This window comes from Pavona decussata, unplaced genomic scaffold, assembly GCF_977016875.1.
Source record: "Pavona decussata unplaced genomic scaffold, jaPavDecu1.1 SCAFFOLD_21, whole genome shotgun sequence".
Classification (NCBI taxonomy): Eukaryota; Metazoa; Cnidaria; class Anthozoa; order Scleractinia; family Agariciidae; genus Pavona; species Pavona decussata.
This window is the reverse complement of record NW_028145444.1, coordinates 2187168-2210000: the sequence shown is the minus strand read 5'-3', so window position 1 is coordinate 2210000 and position 22833 is coordinate 2187168. Positions and strand designations below refer to the sequence as shown.

Here is a 22833-nt window from a genome sequence, read left to right as displayed (position 1 = left end):
AAAAGCCTTTGTAAGCGAAGTACTCCAACTGAGACAAGAAATCTATGTCTGCGTTGCGTGACTCAGTTATTATAAAACTGTTGTTTGTGAAACTTTCTTGCGTAGAAAATATTGTTTACTGGCAACAATTGAATTTGTATCAATGTTTAAAAGGGAAAATTTTTTATGGCTATAAAGTGAAAGCCACAATTCTACATAAAACATTGAAATATTTGTTTGTTATTTTTGTATGCTGTGTAGAGTTACGGGCAAAGGTCAATTCCCGGGGTCAATTATGGTTTGTCAAAACTGACCCGCGTTAAAACTTATTTTGTCCAAAGTATTTCAACTTAAAGTCCAAAACTATTAACTTAATTTCTATGCCAAAATTCAACACAATAGAGCCAATTCAACATTCTTTTAATGCGTTATTGATCTCATACAAAATTTGCATAAGAACGTGGACATGCTAATTTCGTTTTGCGGCTCCATTTCGTCTGCGGTTTCAAGTTACGATCTGAAATCTCTATTTGTCTCCCTGCCCTGCTAATGCTTATTTTGTCCATGCTATTCCGATTCAATAGGAAAACTATTGACTAAAATAACTAGACTGAATGATTACCAGGAGAAAAATCATCAATTGAGTAGAACTAAAGCGATAATCTTTTTGATCTCCTAAAATTTGCATAGGAATGTAAACATGACATATGCAAATTAAATGAAAAACACATTTTTGCGTTGCGGGACTTATTCCAACAATTTAGATTTAAAATCTTCAGTGAAGCTAATGGTAAAGTTTGATGTCAATGACCACAGGTAAATATGAAACACAACAATTATTTCAGTATCAAGAGCTTTTTGGCAAACTCTACCGGTGAAATTGAACAGCGCGAGCGCTCTTCGATAACGCATATTTTCTCCTTGTGTAGGTAGTTCTTTATATTTCTGAAATGTTCACATCAAACTGATTTTTGAGGCGTTCTTTTGAGAAAAAAAACTTTTCCAGAGGGGGGTGGGGGTATATTCTGTATTTGAGGAATTTCCGAAGGGGTGGGGGGGTTAAGAAAACACCTTGAAAATGGAAAATCCTGGGGGGTGGGGGGGGTCCTATGTGAAATTCCCTCCGTGGTGGGGGTATGGATATTTTCTGGAACCACACATTGGCAAAATGCATTCGAGTGGTAAGCAAAAATAGGAAAAACGCCTCACAAGATGGAAGCACAAATGGAGTGGCATAAATCCGAATGCGATGCCGCAGACTTTGGGTAAGACTCCTGATCACGCAAACTCCCAATTTTATCCCGGTGCACTATGTTGCTCTCGTAACATTGTTAATTTACTCTGTGTCTACATAAACTACCGCATGTAGCTTCAGTAGCATGAAGAGACTAAAATCTCCTCTGCAAAGTACGATGACGGACGAAAGATTAAGCTCCCTAGCAATCCTTCATATACATAAACATAAGAACGTGGATATTGACAGGTTGGTAACGGAATTTGCCCGTCTTAAGGGTCGACACCTCGCCCTTTGCTTGTGACCTGTCTTCATTTTTTTTGTATTTTTTTTTTCTTTTCGGAACACTGTAGCTTACAGAAATCACTAGGGAAACGGTTAAAATAAACAACTTTCTACTGCATTACTTATTGAAAATGCCCCGCAGAAAAACCAGAAGATGGCATTTCCGAGACCCTAGTTGTAAGCGCCTTTGGCGCTTACGACAAATTTATTCTCGTGCGTACATCTTCAAAATCCCACGCTACGCCCCTAATATGAAGAGAGTCTTCATTAAGAGTGTCGTTATTGGCATAGCCTTTTGTTGAGTTCGATTGTCGGACCTGATCCAAACCAATCGAATGATTGAGTTCAACTGGGTTCCATTGATTACGCCGGGTCCACGTGAGAGATGAAATCATGTCTTTGTTTTTAGTTATTGTGAACATTTTTAAGTAAACCATCCTTTAAATCCTTTTAAAAACCTTGCTTGTAAATAACGTTACCTTACAAGCTAAAACTATAATTATTCACCTTCACACCAGCCGTGTTTTTCAAGTTGTTTTCTTGCAAACCCAACATTCCGTTCTTTGCTCACCTCGTCCGCCATCTTGGTTGCGCAACACCAGACGATCATTTCCAGTCTTCTACTCGGCCTATTTCAATCGCGTGCTCAAAGCCCGCTTTTCTTTTGGTCAGCACCAAGAACGTCAGTCATGCGCAAAAGGAAAGAGCTCTGAGGTGGGGTGGGCGCACTATTTAAAAGAGCTTCGACCCAGTTTTTTGGGTCTGGGGACGGGGGTGGAAGAGGGAAGGAAAATAAAACAAAGCATGTTATTCGCTTCAGTCATCGTTCAACCCTGCCTGTTCAAGGACCTGTACGTATGCGGCGCGGCATGCATCGCGTATACCAAAGAATGAGATGGCACGGGCCGTCTGAAAAGGGGCTACTCAGTACAAACACCACCCAGACAGACGCAAACTGCTCTGGTTTGAAACATTTTATTGCTTCACTTATGCATCTTGGCATCAGTAGAAAAGAGACGGTATCGACTGGCTGGCGGCTGGTAAAAAGTTTGTTCCTTTAGAAAAGGAAGTAAAGATCTGGAATGCGTTTCTCAAAACCCTCGGTGAAACTTCGGACACGAAGTTCACTTTTTTTTTTAGTAATTTAAAACGATTTTTAATACAGCATTAAGAAACACATTGGGCTGCAGTAATAGTCTAGTAGTTTGTAAATGTATTTTTAGCGATGAAGTTTGTATTTATATTTTGCAACCCAAGAACGTTTGTTTCTTGGAAATAAATAAAGAGCGATTATTATTACCAGGAATTGATAAGAAATGGATCTGAAAAAAATACTTCCTCGTGCCCAGAAACTCTTCGGGAGTTTGAGAATCGGACCCCAGACCCGTAAAAGCGGAAATAAAAGGTCAAAGTAATGTGACTGCAGAAAGGGAACTTCCTGTTTATTGACTGATCAGAAACAACATTAGCCTGCAAAATACAGCCGCCTCTCAGCGCCGCGTTCGCCCGACTGAGAGCGATGACCGTCAGCTGTATTCACACGTTAAATCAAGGATTAAAGCTTCTGCGATTTTCAAATGACTATCAAAAGTGACTTGCGTTCGCTTGATGTTTCAATGACTCTTTAGCGTAATCAAAACAATGCATGCTGTTTACTTCACGCTATCGGGACGGCAAAACTGATGCCACTTGACCGCATCCGATGAACGCTTTGGCTTCGAGTTTTGAATATCTTTCAGCTATTTGTGTTTGTTGTTTAGCCAGCTACACGCCATTACCTTCTCTTTGGTTCTGAAACAGTCAATAGAAAGCCCCCACCAGTCTTTCTATCACACAATATGCTAGCCCAGAATTACCAGAACTCTGCTAAAGCAATGTCAGTTCACTAGGAACAAGACTGAAGTACTTCAACTATCACTAACAATTACGGCTTGCATTAGAAATTAACAGTGAGATTTACAAAATAAATTTCAATCATTACTGCGTTTGTTTCGTCAATCAAAATAATTAAACTAGAAAGAGATCCTCAACATTGAGTCAGGGGCCGATTGAAGAAAGCTTTTACACTTGTAACCTGTCATTGGTATTACACGCTCGTGCCGATAACGAGTCCAAGTAACATTATTAGAAGTCTTTAACGATGAGTATTTAACTCATTTTGAATTCTTCATCGAGTTTCTTTTACTGAGCCCATGTCAAACCAACGGGCCCAGCTTGTAAATGTAAAAGCTACAAATGTAAATGCTTTATTAAATTGACCCCAGCCTTAGGAAAGTGTTCATTTGCGCCTCGCAGAGGGTTCGGTTACAGGATAGAATGTACAACTTTTACACTATGTTCAAGCTTAGTTGTTTTGTCATAAATCACATTTCTAAAGGACAGAGTCATCGACAATGGAGATTTGCATAACTTAATTAAACGCAAAGGGGGGGGGGGGGGGGGGGCTCCCATACAAAACTGACCGGGAAGCTCACAGTACCTTTGAAGAGTTAAAGTAAGGCTCTGGTTTGGTAATAAAGGGTGGTGAACTGTTGTGGGGGGGGGGTGGGGGGTGGGGGGGAAGGGTATAAATATCATGTGTGACACTGTCTCTGAAAACAGCACAACTAGCACAAGCTACCAAATGAGATATTATTAATCCAAGTATCTAAGTATCGACAATAACAATTACGAAAAAGTCAGTTAAGAGTCTTGAGATTTTCATAACAGATTGGATTCTTTAGAAGTTGATCACCCATATCAGTTTTGTATGGTGCCTCCACGATCACTGGCTTTAAATGTGCACACATTGAATTCTACAAGGTTAAATAGTACTAAAGGGGTTAAAATGACATCATGAAGAGAAGGAATGGACATTGGAGATGATACACTCCACTGTAGGGAAAAATATGGCGGCTGTACACTTTGCCACAAAACCTTGCGATTACCTAACACAGCCAATACGCACATAGAAAGCCATATTTTTGCAAAATTAGTTCCTGTACTAACAACATTGTGTATGCTAGGTTTGAAGTTCTTAGAAGTTTTCTGTGATTGTTTATGAGCGTTTTTAGGGTTTTTGTACGTTAAGAATTATGTGTAACTGCACCAGTCACCATATTTTTCAGTACAGTGGATTACAAGTAAGGTGAATGAATATTTGATTGCAAGTGAAATTAGCTAAAACAACAGATGTGCCAGACTTTCCTGCAGGGCAAAAAACGTGAATTTCAAATTCCTATTTAGTGATTTGTTCACACGGATTTTTCTATTTTTTTTTTATTTTTTCTCCCTCGTAATGGTGTTTTCGTCATCAAGTACTTTAGTTGTGGTTCTTTCTCCTGTCCGAGGGAGATGCTGGCTTGGTTACTCAGCTTCTGAGTCTGTCCCTTCTTCGTCAGCGGTCTCCAGCCATGTCAGCCAAGAATTCACCTGAAAACAAAGGACAACAAATCTGATTCAAATCTCTTCTAGTCTGCAGGACAGGCGTTACTTTTTTACAATTTTTTTTTCAGGTGAGCGGAGGCAAGCACTGCCTCCTGCCAGTTGTGATTTTTGACCTGTTTCTTTTGAATTAAACTCATCAACAATAGATGAGCTTGGGAGCTGGTGCCCAAAAGGTTGGTGGAGCTAGGCAGCAATCAGGCATGGGGATGGAGGTATCCATGGCAACCCTAAGAGCAGCCACCACCAAAGGCACCGTCACACTGAACCCAATCTGTGGAATACTTACCGAACCCGATACTTTCTAAAGGGAGGGCGGAGAGGGAAAAAAGGCTTGAAAATAAAGCAGGCAAAATGACTTTTCTCACAGGCCAGCAAGCAAGCGAATGCAATGCAAACTTGCGGTACCCCCAGTAGAGAGCTCAAAGGTCACCCCTGAGCCACAACGAGAGGCGACCGCTGACTGGCATTGTGTTGACTTTAATCTTGCTTCAATTACATTTTACCACATTTGCAAAAAAAATGGATTATTTGTATCCCATCATTTGAGTAGAATGCCTGAAAACCAGCTTGGTATAGCTAAGCTCACCTCCACTATAAACAAAGCATTTACATTTATTTATTTATTTGTTTATTTTCGTTTTCACAATGAAATTTCTCATTCTGTGACTCATCAATAATGGAGCAGAGCAGAGTATGTTACCTGAAAGAGAGCTTTTCCTTTGCCAGGATGCTTTTCACTCACATCTTCTTTCCACCTCAAGAATGCTTCTTCCTCCACTACTTCTGTGTCATAAAGCAGCACAAACATGCGCAGTAGCATACCTACAAGCACAACACTATGATTATTAATCAAATTATTAGTATTCAAACTTGTGGATTTAGAGGGCTAACATTCAGCGTGTTAGAGCGCAAATTTTACATTCCTGTTTCAACTTGGCATTTTCTTTGTTCTTGACAAATGTTTAATTTATCACCAATTTATGACATTGCAAGGGAAAAGAAAATGCTAAACACTCCTGAGAAAGATGTACTGGACAAAAACTAAATTATTTTACCTTTGGGAAAGTTATGGCTGTGACAAAACACTTGAAGTGCATAGAGCACGCTGACCTGGGCAGGGAATAAATACTAGCATTAATCAATAAATACAAGACAAAGATACTGTAATGTTTTATGATAGGATATCATTGAAAAATCAGAAATAAGAATAACCCACAGATAGTGGTGTTTGAAGAAAAGCATGGGCACCTAGGGTAGGTAAAAGATTGACCACTGCACACATTAATTTAAGGATAATGGATAAGGCAGGTAACAAGAAGGGAAGAAAGGAAAAGGAGAGGAAGTAGAGGTAGTAATTGAGAGCAAAAAGGAAGCCATGGAATGGGTGGACAGGTTAGTACCAAGGGAAAGAGCAAAGACCAACAACCTGGCATGGAGAGGAAGGTGATTCAACTCACCTGCAAGTCAACTTTTTCATGGACAAACTTTTCCACCAGTGGCAGTAACTTCTTAAGAGCTGCCTTCTCTTTCTCTATGAGGTCTTTTTCTGGAGCCTGTGAGGAGTCCACACCATCAGTTAGGGTACTGTCCTTAGTGGCGTACTTCAGCAAGCTGTTGTTCAGGAAAATACATTTGGCAAGAGTTAATGATATGAGCTTATGACATGTAATAAATTAGAGTGAAAAAAAAAAATGGACTACACTCTTCTACTACCAGGACCCACAGAAGTAAATTTTCCAAAGCAACGATTCACTTACAAAATGTAACCTTACCATGTGGTTAACACATTGATAAACTCAGGATTGGTGTGCCAGGAGGATTCCACATTGTCCTACAGAAACCAAGAGATATAAACAACTTAGCTTGTTCAGCGGAAGATTACAGTAGACCTGCACCTTTCAAAAGTTCTATTTTCACTGGACCCTTAATTATAACTTGCAGCTGCATTGGTTTTTAGGGCTGGGAGCATTGTTCTGTTTTTCGTTCTTTTTGTCCTCTTGACCAACCATGTAAGACATTGCAAATGGTGCAGGTCACCCTGAAGACTAGCAAGTGTGCAAACAGAGACAAACCTAATGCTTGAAAATAAGGTAAGGCCAGGAAATGACAAGCTATCCTAAAATGTAACAACTGGGGAATTACTGAATGTGAATATATAAGGCACATAGATTAGATTTCATATCGGTATATAATAATGTTTTCATATCAGTTTACATATTTTCAAAATATATCTTTCACATATTCACATTCACTTATTCAACCTTCACGGGTATATTACGAACTCACAATATGACCAGCTCCCGGTTGGCTTGAAAGCTCAGTTGGTAGAGCACTGCGCCGGCATCGCAGAGGTCATGGGTTTGAATCCCATTCAAGCCTGAATTTTTTTCAGGCTTTCTTTTGCAACTGCTTAAGTTGTGTACTAACTGAAAGGATCTTTTCTTCTATTTGATCTTTCATCCGCAGTTCAAAATAAATTATATGTTTCATACATTTACATTCATTTATTCATCCTGAATTTTTTTCAGGCTTGCCTTTTGCAACCGCTAAGTTGCATACCAACTGCAAGGATCTTTCATCTATTTCCATCTGGGGAATTACTCTTTTATTTTAAATGGAGAAAGAATTGAAATTTCACTTTCAAATTTAAAGCATGACAAAAGGACAAACTTTACCAAAGGAAATTACTTTTCAACAGCTTCTATCTTTGAATCCGTTTCATTCACATTAAAGTCTAAAGCACCTTTTACAGCATAACAGAAATAACATAATTTCAAGCTACACAAGATGTTTATATTTAGCACTTTTCTGATTTGTTACCTTAACCCATTTATAGATGGCAGTAACACTTGGGTCTTCTTCAACCTTGGAATAAAGATCTGCTTGGATATGCAGCAAGGGGAACAGGAACACCAGGCCCTGAGATGAACATAAAATACTTGGTAAACCTGTTTCACATCTTATCATTATTTATAATAAGCAAAATGGCTCACACAAGTTCACAAAAAAATTAAAAAATAGAAAGTGAAGCACTACATAATTGGGCTTGGTTTATCCACCGCATTATGGAACCCTTTTCACAAACTCCCCAGCTTGTACCTTCTCATCCAAATTGCCCCCTTATACTAACAACAGACTTTCAGACCAGACTCATGTACGGTACGAGGTTGAGGACAACAATGACTTTGCATTTCAAGCCAGTCTTGTATTGCCAGATCCCTCACTTCTCTCTTTTGTTAACCAGGGGCCCTTTTCTCAAAAGTCCAGGTAACTTACCAGGTTACCAGGACTTTGAGAAATGGGCCCCAGGAGAGAAGAGGTTCTACGAATGAAATCTAAAACACATGCCTGTTCTCAATGTCATACTTGGAGTCTGATCTGAAGGTTGCTAATATCATCCCTAAAGGCTGGTAAACACACTACCATTTGCCATTCAGACGGTGTCAGAGTGCAAATCAGACATGTATTTTGACATCTATTTTTGATTTGAATTTTGATTTACATGGCGGTTTCTTTGAGTGTCCACCCAACTTGAGAAAATCTGTTGCACTGCAAGATTTTCAGAAATTGGCTGTAAATTAGATGTCAAAATAAACATACAATTTGTGCTTTGATGATGTCAGGCTGTCAAATCTGGATGACAAATTATAGCGTGCAAACCAATCTTAAGTCTTGTGAGGGGAAAGTCTACTTTCAAACTAAAATCTGAGTTAGACTTCAAACCAGTCAAAAGTTTTGCATGAGTTTGGTGGGCAGATGTTGCCCCTAAACAACCTTTCAAAATTCCTTTCTCCCACACTCTTCCCTTGGGAAAGGCACTCACCTGTTTGTCAAGAATTGACATGAACTTTTCATTTGTTCTGTTTTCCTCTGGAAGAAATAATATACAGCCTTGTCAGTTCAAATATGAACATTTTTTTGGTCAGTGCCCATCAGGAAACTTCTTGAGCAAATATTTACTCTGCTGGCAGAGGTTTTGTCATTGTCACTTCTCTTTTCTTCTCATATCTCATATGTCAAAAACTACAACAAGGAAACAGAAACAAAGAAAATGCTCTGCTAGCTGGGTTGGAAATATTATATACAAACCTGGTAAAGTGGACAGTAGATCCATTTTACTGTCTGTAAATTCTTTCACCAGCCACTCCTACAAAAATAATTGAACACAAAACACACCATGTGAATATCAAATAACCACACAGGGTTTGTGTTTTTTGAAACAAAAAACCCTCAACAAAATCAGCATTGTACTTACCTGTCCTTTTAGGGCCTCCAGCTCCTTCAGGCACAGTAGGAGGGTTGGATAGAAATTTCCATTTTCTGCTAGGGAGCTTGCCTCAATTACATTCACAATTTCCTGTTGAATGTAGTGTTAAATCAAGCCAAAGTAAGGGAGAATTATTTTAAAAAATAAGCTTAGGTGCTTTCTTTCTCCCTCAAATCTAGAGTAAGTCACACAACAACATTGGATATAATCATACTACCTGTGTGACAGCCTTGGCTAGAATTTGTGCCATTTGCTGCTTCACCCTTATGCCATCTTCTTCTTCTTGGGTGTCTTGATGCTTTTCTAACACATCCACAATTCCCTGTGAAAAAGCATACCATTGCAAATTAAATAAGTCTCAGTAAAATAATAAAACATGTAGATTTAAAAAAGGTCATCTTCATATGACACAAGGCAGAGTGGTGGTGGTGGTGTGAGAGTGAGAGCTGTTTTGAGCCTGCCAAGTGCAGGAGCTGCCATTATTAAGGACGGTGCCTACTATTGTTAATGCGCATACGTTCTGTGCATCTTGAGATACTCGGGTTTCCTATGGGTGGTGCTTGCTAATACAGGAATATTTTTGCGCGGTTTAAAACTATGCGGAGAAAGCAGAACTTAGCAAACACTTTTGGTACCTCGAAAGAAAATTGGGGGTAACCATGCATTTTTCAGAGATAATTAAGCTTCAATTTAGGAAAAACCCCATACATTGCTTCATATTTTGGGGCTTTTTAGGGATATTATTGCTTAATTATCTCTTAAAAATGCGTGGCTACCCCCAATTTTCGATTTGGATCCCAATAGGCCTTCCTAAGATCTGCTTTTCCCGCATAGCCATAAACCGAACAAAAATACTTCGATATTAGTAGGCACCGTCCTTAATACATGTCTAAACTGTTACATTATTTTGCTGATCAATTCTGTTTACCTTTGTATTTTTAGTTTTAGTATTGTTGGTATATAATGTCTTAAGAATTTTAACGGACAAAATAAAAGGTAGATGTAGATGTACATGTACATAAAGACAACACAAGCCCACCATTTACCAACAGAAAACATACCTTAATAAAGACATCTGCTGAGAGGAGATTTGACTTGTGCAAGGCAACAAACAACTGAGTGAAACATTCGTCATCCTCTTTAGTGAGACGCTCAATCAACAGTTGGCTGACAAGACTTGTCATGTACCTTAATCAAAGTAAAAAGTTAATCAGCGTGCTTTTGTTAAACCACTATTCAAATGCAATGGTGAGGGAAGGAATGTGAACAATGGCCTTCAGTGTTGAACAATTTCCAATGTAGGGAGAAGGAATATGAGTAACTGCTATAACTAGCTATCCTAATACAAAAAAGCGCTTGGTTTAAATGTTTGTCGACCTTAATTTGGCCACAGAAGGACTAACACTTAACACATCAGCACTTGAATCTCTTTACAGTGGTAAATTACCTTATCAACTCTGTTTATAAAACCAAACCTTTGTTTCTACTCCCCCACAGATGTAGCACCACAGTCTCTTCTTTAGAAACTAAACATCTTACCAATACAAAAGGGCATGTTGCATAAATTTATGTAAATTGTGTTTAATTAAATTTGCATGCTAAATGGTAGGATGCCAGGAAAAATGCCAGGTTAGAGATAGCTCCACTTTGTCAGATGTAGGAACATAAATTAGAGATACATAATTATGCTGGTCTAAAATTTTGGGTAACTCTTGTCATAGAATGAAGTTGGTTTTAAGTGTGCATTGCAAAAATGGGTTAGAAATCCTTTCTGGGTAACCCAGAACCTACACGTAAAATTGTGTTGCTTTTCAGCCTGTGAATAAAAGCCAAAAGCACCAAACTGAAAGTTATATCATGTAGTAAATACATTTATTATTCTTGTGGCACTGTTAGCTCATCCATCAAAATTTCTACGTAAAAAGGTTCAGAAATAGTCACATTATTTTCTACTATGGGTTGGAGACGTACATTGTAGAGGGTTAATTTCTGCGTGTGCATAAATAAATGAATTTTATCTTATAAATACCTTGGACCTTTAATGTCCTTTGCGGCCTTTACTGCTGCGTCTGTGTTCTTGGATTCCAAAAATTCTGTGACAATGTTCTCCTGCAGAAATGACAATCACCGCTGTTGAACACAAGATTCTAACAGGATGGATAACAAGCCACCACTAGGTTGAGTTAAGATGTAATAGACCCTTCTCCAAAATGGCAGCAACAGATTTGAATGAGTTAAAATTAAACTGAATGAAAAACTGATATCAGCACTGGAAAGAGCACCTTTACCTTAGTAACCTTGAAAAGTTTCAGCATATTAGGTGTTATATCAGCTTAGGAAATGTAAGAATAAATTTGACAAATTTACAGACGTTTGTATGACTGGGGGTATACGTCATACCCCCAGTCATACAAACGGCTGTAAATTTTTCATTTTTCAACTTACATTTTCTCAGCTGATAAATTACACCTGATATGCTGCAACTTTGCAGGGTTACTAAAGTAAAAGTGCTCTTTCTGGTGCTGGTATACTTTTTTGATTTTTACTTAATATTTGAATTTTTGGCCGCCATTTTGGAGAAGGGTCTATTACATCTGTAAGTATTGATTTGATCCGTAAAGCACACAAACTACTCACCACTTGTTTGAAGAGATCAGCTGTGGTAGGAGCTTGCTGTTTGTTTTGTTTCTTTGCCTTCTCGATAATGGGAGGAGCAGCTGTTCTGTTCAATGGATCCTGGAAAAAATGACAAGTCATTGATTATTATTTCGCATTAATTATATTACAATCACTGTCAAAATTCCCGCACACTGATTGGCTTGTAGCTATTGTCTATAAGAGTACAGACAACAATCAAAGGCTCCTGTGAGCCAACTCGTGAATGCAGATGACACATCAGTAATTGCAATTTAGACGGCTACGGAAACTTCCTTGAAAGCTAAAAGAAATTATGTCTTTGCCCGATTATGTAACGGAAAATAACCATTCTTGTACTATAAAAATGACTCTCAAATTATTCTCTACAGATTGAATAAGCCGATTATTCTGAAGCGCCGATTAAAAAAAATCATGTGTTTTTTTATTCAAAGTTCATAGAGGCACGCCATGTGCAGCTACATCATGGAAATTCGTGTCCGATAATCCGGGGCTACTGGATTTTGCGATCGGGCTGGTGGATTCTGACTATCACTTGCCCGATGGGCAAGTGAAGTTTTTTTGGGAATTAAAATTACAAAATTACTGTAGGGCATACTTTTTTTTAACTTCCAGGTAGATTTGTGTTTTTCAAGCCGATCTCACAAAGGGAAATCTGTTCAACAAAGTATCGCATTACATTTCATGCCCGACATAAATGCGTGAAATTTTTCCTTTGGAGTTCAGTCCACGCAATCCTCAAGTAAAAATAATTAAATATGACAAGCTCTTGCTAGATAAGAATTATTTATCGACTGCGTCCTTTTGTTTTCCCATAAATTACCAGTTGTAAATTGCGAAAATGAAACATTTTTCCCTTTGAAACCTCTATGAAAGCTGACAACATCTTAAAGTGTTCATTTCACCAGAAATTTGCATAATTTTGTTTACGACGTCATTGATGCGTGACATGGCACTTTCCGCTTTCTCACGCATTCTTTCTGACTAAAACGATTCAGTTACTTCAATCGCGGAGGGAGGATAGGTTAAAAAATCGGTGAGGCCAACAATAAATAAGGCCACCAGTGCTAAAGGTAAAAGCTCTTAAAAGCGTCTTGTTTATTCAAAGTCCATGCCGACAATTACTTTTAAATTAAATTATTTTTTAATTCAATTATTTGTAAATTATTTTTAATTCTTAATAGACACCGCATTTCGTGGAAAAAAAAAACGAAAAAACCTATAACTTTGCTCAGATTCAACAAAAAATCTCCATTCTTACACTCAAATGATTGTCAAATTATTCTCTACAGAATGGATTAGAGAATTGTGTTGCGTAGTGAAAAAAATTTCCAATTTTTTTTTTTCACTAATTGAGTTGACAACCCTGGCCTTTCTGAAAAAACTGAAAAAACATGTAACTTTGCTCAGATTTAACGAAAAATCTCCATTCTTGCACTAAATGATCGTCAAATTATTCTCTACATATTAAGTAAGAATCACCTGATGCGCCGTGAACAAAAAATGTTCGCGTGTTTTTTCCACTAATTGAATTTAAAACTCATTGACTGCGCACGCCCGAAAGTTAATGACAGAACTGAACGACCAACCAAGCGCTCAGTCAGCTATTGCTATAACTCGTTCATTGCGCATGCGCCGGTCACGAGTTAAAAATGACGTCAGATGTAATGCAGGTACACGCTTTTTATATGGAAAATAAAGCCACTCTGCTAATGCCTCTTCCATGTTATTGTAAAAACAAATCAATGGCAGTTTTCTATGGTCTACCTTAAATTGATGCTATAAAATGTTCAAAACCTGGCAGTGAAACCACAAGCTGCCACTTGAGTTTTGAACATTTTATGATGTCTTTTTGTGGTCTATAAGATTATACACCATAGAAAACAGCTGTTGATTTGTTAATTAATGTAGAGACAACGAACCTTAAGTTTGTAAAAGGACCATTAAGCAGAAGAACAAAATTGTGTTATTAGCCAAGCTTACCAATGGTTTTTGAGCTGGTGGAGTTTGAGATCTGCCAGTCACACCAGGCCTCTGAGAGGCAGCAATTGAATCCTTTGCTGGTCTTAGACTTATCTAGAAAAAAAGGGTTTATTAGGAACAGGTAACTTGCAGAAATATGCACAATAACAGGCCAGGGTAGAGAAAGGGAATAACTTGGTAAAATACCTCTCCATCAGGACTTGCTTGGTTCTGTCTTGGTGCATGTCTCCACCCACCTTTTCATAAAACAAAACATTGATTATTATAACAGGTTTTCAAGTAAATCATTTTTCAAAGGAATGTTATCATATTTGTTACATTCAATAGTCTTTTGCACCTAGAAATTAACTGGTATCCACACTGGAAATAATTAACTAACTTTATTCTGTGTCCACATTCTTAAACGTTCCTGGCCCAGTTGTTCAAAGCCCGATTAAGCTAATCCTGGGTTAACGTGAACTTTGATTTGGGTATATTTACTAATCCGTAAGGATTCGTCCAAAAGATTTCTGTCTCTTAGTTTTGCCTCAGACTTTTCTCTACCATTAACTTAAAATGAGCCTTTAAAATCATTTTTAATAAGCGAGATGAAAACCTCGATTAACTTTTAATCATGGATTAGCGTTAATCGGCTTTCGAACAACCCAGCCCCGGACAGTTGTACAAAATCAAATAAACTTAATGTTGTTTTCCTAAATATACAGTCTAATTTTGATTCCAAGTTCTGCTTACCTCCCATTGATTTAGCTGTTGAATTGATCATACCAGAGCTTTGCTTAACTGACAAGTCAGCCCATGGATCCCGAGGAGCAAACTGGTTATAATCTTCATCATCATAACTAGAAAAACAAAAATCAGCACAATCAAAATGTGAATATTATTGAATTATTCAATAATTCAGGTTCATGTAAAATTAATTTCTCCTAAGGTGACAGAGTCATAGCTAGGTTGAAGTGGAAGTAGAGAAAGATGAAAAACAAAATAATTTTTCACTTACCTCAAACCAAATGCTGCCCTGTCATTTGGCACTCCACCAGCACCAAACTCATCAAATCGAGAACGAGAGGGACGAAAACCATTGTCTGTAACAAATACATCATTCATTCCACGGCTTTGTGGAGGCTCTGAAGGCCTCCCTCCTCCCCCGGGACGATTCATCCAGCCGCCGTGAGCTTGAGGTGGGGTGTTCCTTGGCATGTGGCCATGAGGGGGTGAAGGATAACCAGGTCTACCACTGAGGCCCTGTGACAAAATAACAAAAACAGGGGATTTCAATAAAAGTTAACTAAAGCACAATTTGAAAAGTGTAATGACTAGACACAGTTGAAGCCATGCTTCAAAAACTCACAAGCCCATTGACCTATCAAATGGTCGATAAAACATCACGTGCAGTGGTTTTAAAACCTGATAAAACCTCCTCCTTTTTAGTATGTGATGTTTAATGTTTTTCTCGTATGCTAATTTCCAACGTTCACAAAAGCATCATTGTTATGAACTCTATTGACACACGCTTTTCCAGGAATGTTTTTGAAGCCGTTCAAAAAACTCACAGCACGTGTTTTTTCGGGTCTAAAACCACTCGGCTGCACCTCATGGTTTTAAATCCCGATAAATACTGCTGCTCGTGTTTTAAACATTACTTCACTGTTCATTCAAGACAGGTGCTTACTTTTACTTATGGGATTTGTGTGTGGCTGGGACCACAACTAACAAGAGGCATCCATTAGCCCTTAAAGCCCAGTAGTGACCAACATGTAATTTCTCCTTACAACATCACTACTTGACCAACGATGTACTGAGAGTAAAAGGAATGATCACCAAAGATGACTGTCTACTTTTACCTGCCATGCTTCTTGACGTATTTGCTGGATCATCTTTGGTCCAACCTCGTTGGCAGATTTCCGTGGAACCCACTACAAGGAAATTAGAAATACAACTGATAAATACAATAGACTGGGGGTAAAAATCCGACCAAAGCAAATCCCAGCGAAAAACTTTTTGGTTCAAGGAATCGCTAGTTACACAGATTCCCTGTCGGCAGACTGCGTCAAAATTTCGGTCGGGTATCTTTTTGTTCGTTGTTTTTTTTTATCATTGAAGTCACAACTGCAATGAATAAATTAATTGCACCTGAATTAAATTCTGTTCTCTCCTAGAGGAGATATTTTTGTCGTCTATTGTTCTCATTGACTTCAAGTATGTCCAGAGGGAAGAGATAGACTCATCGCTATCTGTGTGACGTCACATAGTTATAGCCAAAAAAAAGGCTTCTTAGTTTTAAATTGGTGGCCATATTGTTTACATGTTTTAGACTCAAATATGCCATTTTCAGAAAGAAAAATTAACTCTTTTGAAGCGGTAAATTGAAAGAACAACTTCTAAGAAGTACTCGACAGTTTAAACTGTGAAAATTGGAGAGTTCCTGGCGAAGAAATCACGCTTTTTTTGGCATAATTTGTAGAACCACAATGTGAGGAGGAAAGGTCATTGATAAGCTTAAACACACATCACATCACTTTGTCGAACTGATGCCTGAACACTACTGGAAATCCACTTCACAAAAACATTAAAGGTTTGATTGTCAATTTTTACTAAAAGTTTATTTAGGGAAGCTTTTTGTTGGTTTTACTTTCTTTTTTCTTTTTTCTTTTTTTGATGAAATAAGGACACTGTGTAATCTTACACTTATTGACATTACATGACCAGAATAGAAAACGTGAGTCAGGCCTTTTTGTGTGTGGTCATTATGATGATACGTAGCATAATGCAAGGATGCCGCCTGAAACAACACTACGCTATCTTTGGGACTCAAACTATTCCATCAGCACAATCACAACGGGAGGATATGTTTCCAAATGCACTTAGTGTTAAACATACACCAACTCATCCCGCACACACAGCCACAGGCGTCTTGTTTAATGAAAAATTAAGGGTTTGAATAATTATTGAGATTTCACTGTTCATCCACTGCAAAGTCATAATGTAAGCCATTGAAAGCTTGAGTATACCTTAGCACTCCTAAGGTCAATGACATCTTCAATCATAAACCTGATGCGGACTGGAAAGTCGCTACGGCTTAAAAGCTGCTGGATTCGCTCAAAGTACTGATCCATTAAGGACTGCAAACAAAAGCAACAATATACATGTAATTTCACAACATCAAAAAAATTATTCTCGTGATATAGATACAATTTATGTGATGGATATCTAATGAGGTGAACAATAGATTAAGGTCTGGGTTTGCTTCACCAGATCCTGTCAATAAGTTGATGCTACTGACAGACCAAGAGTAATGGATTATTCACAAAAACTCATCACCACATTTTACGGAAAAAACGAAAAGCCAGATGAAGCTGTTTGACTTTTGTTTTCTAGATACCTTGAAACACTTGCAGTTAAATTTACAGTTTTAGGTCAATTACATGTACACAAACAAAGGATAAGCTCCTGTGGGCTATGAATTGAGGGATTTGAGTGACTGGCTAACAAGTTAAGAAAACAAAAGTTGCAAAAGATTTCAAAGAAGTTTCAATCAAAAAGTGATAAAAGCAAACCTTAGCCTTGGGACTGTCCAGCTTAGGCCCAATCGTCTTCATCAGGTAACAGAGACACTCCATGGATTCAGACAGATCTGCCACTGTTGCTCTCTTTTTCTTGTCCAAAAGCTACAAGCAAAAAAGCCATTTTTAGGATGTATGTTCTAATGTTCCATAAAAGTGAGTTCAAAGGGTTTGCTATCTGAGCATTATTGATAAACATTATAGTTCAATGACAATGTTCTGATTGTTGTTGAATGAAATCCTAATCTACTTCAGAATATAAAAGGTGCCAAAAATAAAAACTAGATGTACTTGATTTATGTTTATTCCACATTAATTACTACAGTAATATGTTTTTTCTTAGAACACAAACCAAACATTTCCTTGCTTGTATATCATAATTTAAACTTTGTTCCCCATTCAAGTAATTTGTGCGTAATAATCACCTGTTTAATGCATCGGTGTACAATGGCCTCGTGCAACATGTCATACTTAGCAAGTTCACCTAATGAGGAAATACACAGCAAGGCATATTTTAGTGATTAAAATAATAAGGATATCTTTCAAGTATATTTGTCCAGAACAGTAAAATATGATCCTTGACTTTAAATACCATGCACACAAAAATAGAATTCATGTTAAATTGCTGTTGAATTATTTTTCACCCAACAATGTTTTGTGTGCTCTCTGGAAAATACTGTTCAAAATAACATATAAAAAATATTGCTATATGCCTAGACTTTCACTCAACAAAAGGAGCACTGTGATTGGTTGATTCTTCAGTGGTCACGTGCCCATGATCAAAAGCTATACAAATGTATCCTGACCAGGATACAATTCCGTAGTTGTTGCCCTCTCAGTTGCTTGTTTGCTTGTTTTGCTGTGACTGTTAAAGGGAAAGTCTAAATATATAACAAAGCACTTAATGTATGGTCCCTTGGGAAACTAGTTAGTTTTGTTCTCCCTGGAGTCCTGATGTTTCCCGAGACGAACATCAGGACTCTAGGGAAAACAAAACTGTTTCCCTCGGGACCCTACATTAAGTGTATAATGTAATGCCTTGACCAAACTACCACTGCTGACACCTACCAATGAAACGTATGTTGCCCAACACTTTGCGTTTGATATTACACCGCTGTTCTTCCTCTTCCGGTGTAAGTGGTCCATCTTTTTTATCAAAAGCTGAAAAACACAAATAAATTAATCACCAAATTAACAGATGATATTGGATTATTACTGACCAAGTATGTGTTTCTCAAAGCTCCGGAAGAGCTTTCTGGCTTGAAAAGTAATTTTTTTATCCTTTTTCTACAGATTGCCAGTCGTTTTTCTTACAAATGAACTCAATGTGTTTCTTAAACTTAAAATGCTTTTACTTTCAAACTTATTAAAAATTGACTTGTTGGTAATGAATTTTGTGCATGTACTGTAAAATGGCTTTTTGGGTCCAAAATCATTTCAGGAGTTTGAGAAATGCATGCCAGTACTGTATATTTTGGGAACTGAATCAGTTCCTTTTTGTCTTTTTTTCATGTACATAGTGAACTATGGTGTTCTTTAAGGCCACTGCTTCAACTCTTAAGAATGTACAATTTTTTTAAGCAGTAAAGCTTACTACAGGCTGAATACAGTTCAAAGTTTTTAGTATTATTACAACATTATTGACTTAAAAATCCAATTTTGAACAAAAGAACAAAAATAAAAACACCATCGTCTTGTTACCTTGACTAGCTTTAGTTCTGTTGTTGAATTCTTCCTCGCACTGTTTAAGCAGCAAACGTCTGAATGTCTATGAAGCAATGAAAATACCCATCACTCAAACTTTCAAGGAAAATTAAATAAACTGCTAACTCGGAATGTTCAATGACTCTGAACAATGATTTATCAATCCCAACTAGCGCTTGCTAATTCTGGGAGATCTAAGAAGTAAAAACTAGAAACGTAAATTAAACACAGCAAGAGTACATGTTTATGTTGTGGCTCAAAATGCTTTTTGGTTTAAAAGTTTTCAAACCAGTTTCATTTTGATTTCCTTTTGTCTTGGATTTCTGTATTTCCTCTTGTTCAAGTGAATATGCACACTCTGAACACAGTTAAGTTTGGAAGTGTATGAAAACCTTGGACAACGTTTAACGTGAAGTACATGTATATTTTGGAGCATGAATAGTGCCTTATCCAGCGGATAAAGTTATCCGGCCTTTGAACAACTGGGGCCAGGAGTTTAATCTAGAGTCACCATCTTCTACAGTACTCACTATCATTTCCTGCACACAAACCAATATATTTTGAAATAACCAGAATCACTCTCTTTGATATCGGTTTACTTACTGAGTTGCCAGTCTTTCCAGGATCATCAAAATTTGGTGCCTCTTCGCTGAGCCGCAGACACAGCTGGGCATACATAGAACTGTACTTTGGTTCATCTAGAGCTTTTTCAAAAACCTTGAAGTTTAAAATGTACCAAGGTTAAACAAATTAAAAGAAGCCAGCTAATTGACGCAAAGAAAATGTTCACATTGTTCATCAGGATCAAGAAATTAACTTGGAGATAAAATTACAACTTCTGAACGATATCAGTAGTTTGTGACTACTCTCCTTAATAGTCTAATTTCACACTGAAACTTAAACACCACATTGCAATCTACAGTAGATGTCCATTTTCTTTTTATCTTTACATGTTGTGTTGGAGTTAAAATCTCCAAGTTAAAGATAAAATTTAATAATATTCCAGAATGTGAATAAACTGCATCTTTTCTGACATACATGTATTTGAGCTGCAGTTAAATTTTGTATAAATTTTTGTGATTCTAAATCCTTTGCTGTGATTGAGAATGAGAAGAACAAGGCTGATCTCTATTCATCTGCGTCTGACCCAACCAGGCCAAAATATTTAATTTACTGTTAAATTATTTGACCATTATAAGTAGGTATTAAAATTACGATGATCTGGGTGAATGTAGTTCTGAGAAGGACTGTTTGAGTTGACATTGACTGACATTTCCACCTGAGAGGAAGTCATCACCAGAGTCAAGAAAATTGTGGAGGGTCAGTGGATGGTATAAAATTAACGTCTCTGGTTATTGACCTGATCGGTCAACAAGTCAAGATGCTATTGGTCGTCTGTCAATTAACCCATAATGTTATCAGCTGTGAAGACTGTAAAAAGTGATTGATGCATTTCGATCCATCTTTTGTGTGACCTTGAATTATTATTGCTTCACTTACCAACAGAATCACTCCTTTAAGAATGTACTTAGTCTCAATCCCCACTCCCAGCAGCTCATGACAAAGCTTATCAAATTTATCCGGAGTTAACTTGTTAAGGATCCTACAAACAAAAGAAATATGCACCATTAGTCTTGGGTGAGGATGGCATAGTGGCAAGAGCACCATCTCTCACAAGTGTGCTGAACTTGGCATTACCAATAAATAAATATTGATTGAGTTTGTCTTCAAACTTTTACCTTCTCCCTGGGTTTTTCTCCGACTTCACTTACCATATTTACTTGTACTGCATTTAAATGCACTGTGGTGTTTGGAAAAAACTGACATCACGAAGTGGGTGTTAATTCAAAGCACGAGGCCACAACGACAATCACAAATTGATTGATCCTTTACATGTAAACCAGAGTGGTACCAACATGTCATTTTGGTAATGCCCTTGGGCATTTATTTCCCTTTGGGCACTTAACAAAATAATGTTAATTTCAGGAGAGATGTGATTCAATTAAGTACAGTAATTGGGTAAATTCTCCCACTGCTTATCAGAAACTCAGCTCGTCGACTTGGTATTATTTCAAAAATCAATTCATTAAAGGCAGTCAAAAATTGTTACATTTTTTAAGTCGTATTTTTTATGCAAAATAGCTGATGCATTATTAGTTTGACTTCAGCACACAAAAATAAATGAAGGCACATGTACGAATACATACAATGATTACTAGAAATCCCTTATACAAGGTTTTTGGAGTTACTGAAGTACAGAACGGCTCTTAAATTACAGTGTATTGCCATGTGTATTGCCGCGTAAATTACAGTGTAGATACGTCTTCCAAATTTACTTCAAAGGAGAAATCTAACAGCTATTCCACTTATTCTTATTCTGGAAGATGGTCAATCGAACGCGATCTCAATTCAATCAATACCAACTGCAACCTTGAACCTCTGGCTGATTCACACAGCAGACCTATATTGAACCAAATTTACCAAACCTTTTTCCACGCTTAACTTTCATGTTTACCTGGTCACACCACCAGCCCTACCATAGGCCTTGTTACATGGAAAAACTACATTGCAAGTTACAGAGAAAAAAATTCCCTTTAACAATGCCTTTAGGGCAGTTTCATGACTCTAGCCTGCAGGTGAGAGCTTACAAGGTGTTCTTTACAAGAGCATGTCACTCAAGGAGAATTGACTGTAGTGAATAGCAATTAGCTATGACCACTCACACTGTTCATATGCCCTTTGGATATGAGCAGGTGTGAAGTCAGGTGAAGCTAGGGAAAAGCAGGCCAACAAAATTCAGATCCCAAAGCAAACACCTAGCTTCCCCTTTTTTCTCCAATTTTACAAAGTCAACCAAAGCAGGTATGAAAAAAAAAAAATAGAAAATGCTCACCAAGAGAAATTATGTTAAGCCTTGTAACACTTTTAACACTTTCAAACGATTCCAAAATGGCTTTAAAAGTTAGCAAATTTTAAATTACGGTATTACCACGTCCACTATTTTTTTCGATCAAAATAAGACTTTATCCGTGAAATCAAGATTTCCAAAGAGAAAAAAGCAACACGCTTGCTTTTAATTCCTTGGGATGAAAGCGTACAGCCTATTGTTATTGACATTTGGCTCGCTTGCATTTACAATTAAATGCATGCGCTATGCCTTTTACCACAACGTCAAAATGGTTAATAAAAATTTACAAACATGGTGCTCTGAAAAGGGACTCGAAGGATCAAATAATCTTAAAGAATAGAATGCAAGTTAGACGATGGCATTACCCTCGGACCCGTCGAAAAACCGCTTCATCGTCACGATATTGAAGTCGGTTTATCTGTGGAGGGACCCATCGTTGAAAACTTTGCTGCTGGTGAACTTGGTTTGGCTCTTGTAAAGGCAGCGATGCAGGTACAACCTCCCTGACTCCGGAAAAATCAAAAGATTTTGCCCCGCGTCCGTCCACTTTTGTAGCTTTTCACTATTCTACTAAAACGCGTACGTCGTTGAAGGAAAACCTGCAAGGAAAGAAAACGCCAAACAAAGGTAGTGATCACGCCATCAATTAATATCTTTTGACCACAAATACTGGCCTCAAGCCTCCTGCTGAATTCGAAAATTGTTAAATAAAGACTTAAAGGTGAACGCACTCCGTATCTTACCGTAGGAAAGAAAAGAAAAGGGAAAATTGCCGCTGCTTTTTAGACGCTATGTCTTCGATCTTTCTTCTTTATATTCAAAGTGGTCCCAG

General features: G+C 37.7%; 2 protein-coding genes across 2 annotated transcripts in view; both read right to left on the bottom strand.

Annotated features, from left to right (window-relative positions):
• LOC146486179 (G patch domain-containing protein 4-like) overlaps nucleotides 1–2104 on the bottom strand; it is an 8718-nt gene extending 6614 nt beyond the window's left edge. The window contains exon 1 of the mRNA XM_085099053.1: nucleotides 2006–2104. Coding sequence (XP_084955179.1) covers nucleotides 2006–2081 — 76 coding nt within the window. The 5' untranslated portion in view covers nucleotides 2082–2104. The remainder of the gene's footprint in view (nucleotides 1–2005) is intronic.
• A 353-nt stretch (nucleotides 2105–2457) lies between these two features.
• LOC146486178 (eukaryotic translation initiation factor 4 gamma 2-like) lies at nucleotides 2458–22833 on the bottom strand. Its single transcript, XM_085098986.1, has 27 exons — nucleotides 22745–22833; nucleotides 22367–22600; nucleotides 20594–20696; nucleotides 19697–19810; nucleotides 19091–19157; nucleotides 18458–18550; nucleotides 17815–17873; nucleotides 17384–17494; nucleotides 16838–16948; nucleotides 15671–15742; nucleotides 14827–15071; nucleotides 14562–14668; nucleotides 14016–14065; nucleotides 13830–13922; nucleotides 11829–11927; nucleotides 11221–11300; nucleotides 10253–10379; nucleotides 9409–9513; nucleotides 9180–9281; nucleotides 9014–9071; nucleotides 8748–8794; nucleotides 7745–7843; nucleotides 6697–6755; nucleotides 6382–6535; nucleotides 5980–6034; nucleotides 5625–5746; nucleotides 2458–4909 (listed from the first exon to the last, which is right to left on the bottom strand). The coding sequence occupies exons 4-27, from the start codon at nucleotides 19769–19771 to the stop codon at nucleotides 4844–4846; spliced, it is 2256 nt and encodes a 751-aa protein (XP_084955112.1). The 5' UTR covers nucleotides 19772–19810; nucleotides 20594–20696; nucleotides 22367–22600; nucleotides 22745–22833; the 3' UTR covers nucleotides 2458–4843.